Source organism: Poecilia reticulata, chromosome 6, assembly GCF_904066995.2.
Source record: "Poecilia reticulata chromosome 6, P_reticulata-male-v2, whole genome shotgun sequence".
NCBI lineage: Eukaryota > Metazoa > Chordata > Actinopteri > Cyprinodontiformes > Poeciliidae > Poecilia > Poecilia reticulata.
Window position 1 is genome coordinate 13,549,689 of NC_088835.1, and position 3,436 is coordinate 13,553,124.

Here is a 3,436-nt window from a genome sequence, read left to right on the forward strand (position 1 = left end):
GTTCCACAGATCTGTCAGAGAGGAAGGATTTCTCATGAGTAAACGGGTCCCCACCCAACAAAAAAGATAGAGTAAAAGTGTACAGTTCTTCAACAGCATTTTCAAGACATCCCATGGTGACTGGAAAAAGAAAAAAGAGAGTGTATTAGCAGGTCTGTCATGTAACGAGTGGCAGGATATATTACAGCTGGAAGCTGTTTTAAAACAAGTTGGAGCCCTTCCAGGAAAGTCTCAGAGCAATATCTTCCGTCGTATGGCTCGGAAAACGCATTCTGCTGCTGCTGCTACTGGCAGCAGAGTTACTGACAATATTTAATACTGTATAGATTTTACCTGCTGGGAAATCATTTCACAAGGTCTGTGGGGCTTCAATAAAACTAGGATACAAATGTCAGCTGTTGTAAAAGTCCACAAACTTTGTTCTACAATAGTTTCTTCCAAACAACAGATGTGACCTGTGTAATTTTTCATTATAATAAAACAAAATGTAATTATGTGTTGTGAGTTGCAGATATTTCATAAGAAATTACATTTATTAATAAAAAGGGAACTGTCATTAAATGTCATTTGTGTAAGTCAAATGCTTTAAAAATAATCATGGCCCAACTCTAGACAGTTGTTTAACAGAGAAAATGGGTCCAAATACATCAAATGAAAGAGAAACACTACCATCATGTGGTAAAATGTAAAAACGACGAATACTAAAAATTAAGTTTAACATAACTACCTGTGTAGTCGTTTGTAACATTGTAAATTAAATTGCACGCATACATTTATACAGCAACATTTATTTAGTCGCATTTATTGTGTTTTAATTAGAACAGTCTTTCAGCGGAACCTTATAGAACCGTTTATATGTTGCTAGTCGGACTTGTATTCCAGTTACACTAAAACCAACGCTACTTGCTGAAGAGGAGCCTGCTCAGCGTAGTGTTTTGGTCATGTTGAAGAATGTTCTGAGCAGGTTGGTGACAGAAACAGGTCGTGTTCACCGTTATGTGAATCGCGCTTCGTCCATACAGACGCTGACAGCCTGCCGTGTGTCGGTGAGGAGCTTCGCCGAGGTGAAGGACGAGGTGCAGCTTCCTTTCGACTCCTCCCTGCTGGAAGTACTGGTCTGTCCGCTGTCCAAGAAGCCACTGAGGTAAACGGTTGACTGGGTTTCTCTTTGAAGGGTGTCAGGGGCACAAAGGTACATTTGAGATTGAAACAGTGAGACTAATTTAACAGGACGGCGCTGACGTCGGCATCCGACTTCATTAAAGGACTATTCCGCTGCTTTTAACGGCCCTGCACAAACTATAATCTTAGTTCCCAAAATAAAATGCTAACCTGAATTTGACTATAGATAAACAAATTTTATCCTGAAACCACCTCAGTCAGAGTCTTATCTATAATCTGCTCTCAAAAAACGTTTTGTCAATTCCTTTCTTTTTCTCACAGGTGTGCTACCTACTAATTAGGGCTGTGTGATATCAATTTTGCGATATATATCGATATTCTTTCCTAGAAAAAAAAATCAATATTCATCTGCAAGTATCGTAACATCCAACTGTCACCTTGCTCAGTCACTGCTTGCTTCGCGGGGAGAGTGATTAGGTCATCAGGCTTAGAGATTCCTTCATATGTTAAGTGTCATGGTTAAAAAGGTATCAAACTATTCAGAGCAGGGTACTTGGTGCACTTTATTTACTTTACAAATGCATGTAAGCTACTGTTTGTACTGTTTCAATTAAAAGAAATATGTTTTCTCACCACTTCTTTGATTCATTTTGTCCAGCTGTTAACTTTAAGTCTGTGTCCATGTCCAACCAGAGCCAGGTATTGTGTAGTTGGTGTTTTTAATCAGTTTTCAGTTAAATTAATTCAGTCCAACTCTTTAACATTCACAAAATGTCACCAAAATCACTCTGTCCCTCTAAAATCTTTCAGAAAATCGCAAAAGTGTATTGAATTATATTGTTAGCTGAATATCACAATGTATATCGCATCGTGAGCAGAATATTGTGTATTGTATCGTGAGATTATTGTATCACTACAGCCGTACTACTAATGCTACCTACCAACCTACAAGACACAAAATTGCAATACTTGGACATGTAAAAAATGTATTCTACATTAAGGACAGCTTATAGAAAATCCATGTTTTTAATTAATTAACCTGTACTAAATTTATAACTCAAAGAGCCACTGTAAAGCACTTTTTTTTCCACAATCCTGAATAGGGTTCAACCTGAAAACTTAAAACAACTTAGAAAGGTGACTTGTATGTTATTTGCAAATTTTCCAGTAGGCAGTAATGGTGATTTGTTGTGTATTTAGTTTGTGAAAACTCAATGATACTATAGCTCATCTGGCTTCTTACCAATTAGCTTTCAAGCTTAAAAAGAAAAAAGACCTTAGAATTTGCCTTTTTGTAATCTGAACCCAGACTGCTACAGTATAAAATGGCAACGCGCTGAAATGTCTAGATCCCATGTCTCACTGTATAAGTTTACAAGCACACAAGTTATGTTTTCTTAAGTCATTTTGTAGTATTTTTTCACACCAGGAAATAAGCAAATTGATAAGGAAATAAAATCAAAGTATTATTTTAGAATGCATTAATAAAAAGCTTCTCGCTTGTGTATACTAGCAGGTGGTCATGGCAGAATAATCCATCTTCTCTATCTCCAGGTACGACGCCAACACCAATGAGCTGATCAACGAGGAGCTCGGCATCGCTTATCCCATCGTTGACGGCATTCCAAACATGATCCCGCAGGAGGCCAGGCTGTTACAGAAAGACACTCAAACTCCAAAGACACCTGCAGAGTAGAATACCTTTGTTGGACCGAACTCTAACATACATCTATCCTCTGACTGACCTAGTAATTTGAATCCAGCAGTGGGTTATTGTTGAACTGGCAGAATGTTCTCCCTGTCCATGATGGTGGGACTGGTTCCCATTGTGTCTCTGTGTGGTTTGTTCTTCTCTGCCGCTGTGGATGAGAACTTCCCTCAGGGCTGCACCAGCAGCAACAGTCTGTGTTTCTACAGCCTGCTGCTGCCGGTCACCATCCCAGTCTACGTCTTCTTCCACCTTTGGAGCTGGATGGGGATCAAGCTCTTCAGGCACAACTAGACTATTATCCTTAAATGTTCTCATCCAAAAAAATTTATATATTTTCTGACGTAACTTGGGATTTTTCAGCTTCTTGAGTTCATGCTTGATACATATTTTTCAAACAACGCAGAGCTGTTAGAAATCTGCCAAGATGGAGGTATTCTGGATTTTTTTTCTGTACCTACACTAGTCTCAGTGTAAATGTCAAATGTCTGTGTATACAACCTAAAGCTTCTGTTTCTACAGAGATTAAACAAATAAATCTCAGTGCTGAATCCTCTTGAGAAATGTGCAGCCTGTTTTTATAGTGAAAGGAAGTGAACCACACTA

At 38.5% G+C, this 3,436-nt stretch overlaps 2 protein-coding genes across 2 annotated transcripts; both read left to right on the forward strand.

Annotated features, from left to right (window-relative positions):
• Nucleotides 1-861: 861 nt before the first annotated feature.
• On the forward strand, nt 862-2,818 carry pyurf (PIGY upstream open reading frame). Its single transcript, XM_008411737.3, has 2 exons — nt 862-1,144; nt 2,677-2,818. The coding sequence occupies exons 1-2, from the start codon at nt 942-944 to the stop codon at nt 2,816-2,818; spliced, it is 345 nt and encodes a 114-aa protein (XP_008409959.1). The 5' UTR covers nt 862-941.
• Nucleotides 2,819-2,911: 93 nt separating this feature from the next.
• Nucleotides 2,912-3,394, forward strand: LOC103466265 (phosphatidylinositol N-acetylglucosaminyltransferase subunit Y). The gene has a single exon (XM_008411738.3). The coding sequence runs from the start codon at nt 2,912-2,914 to the stop codon at nt 3,122-3,124; it is 213 nt and encodes a 70-aa protein (XP_008409960.1). The 3' UTR covers nt 3,125-3,394.
• Nucleotides 3,395-3,436: the final 42 nt, after the last annotated feature.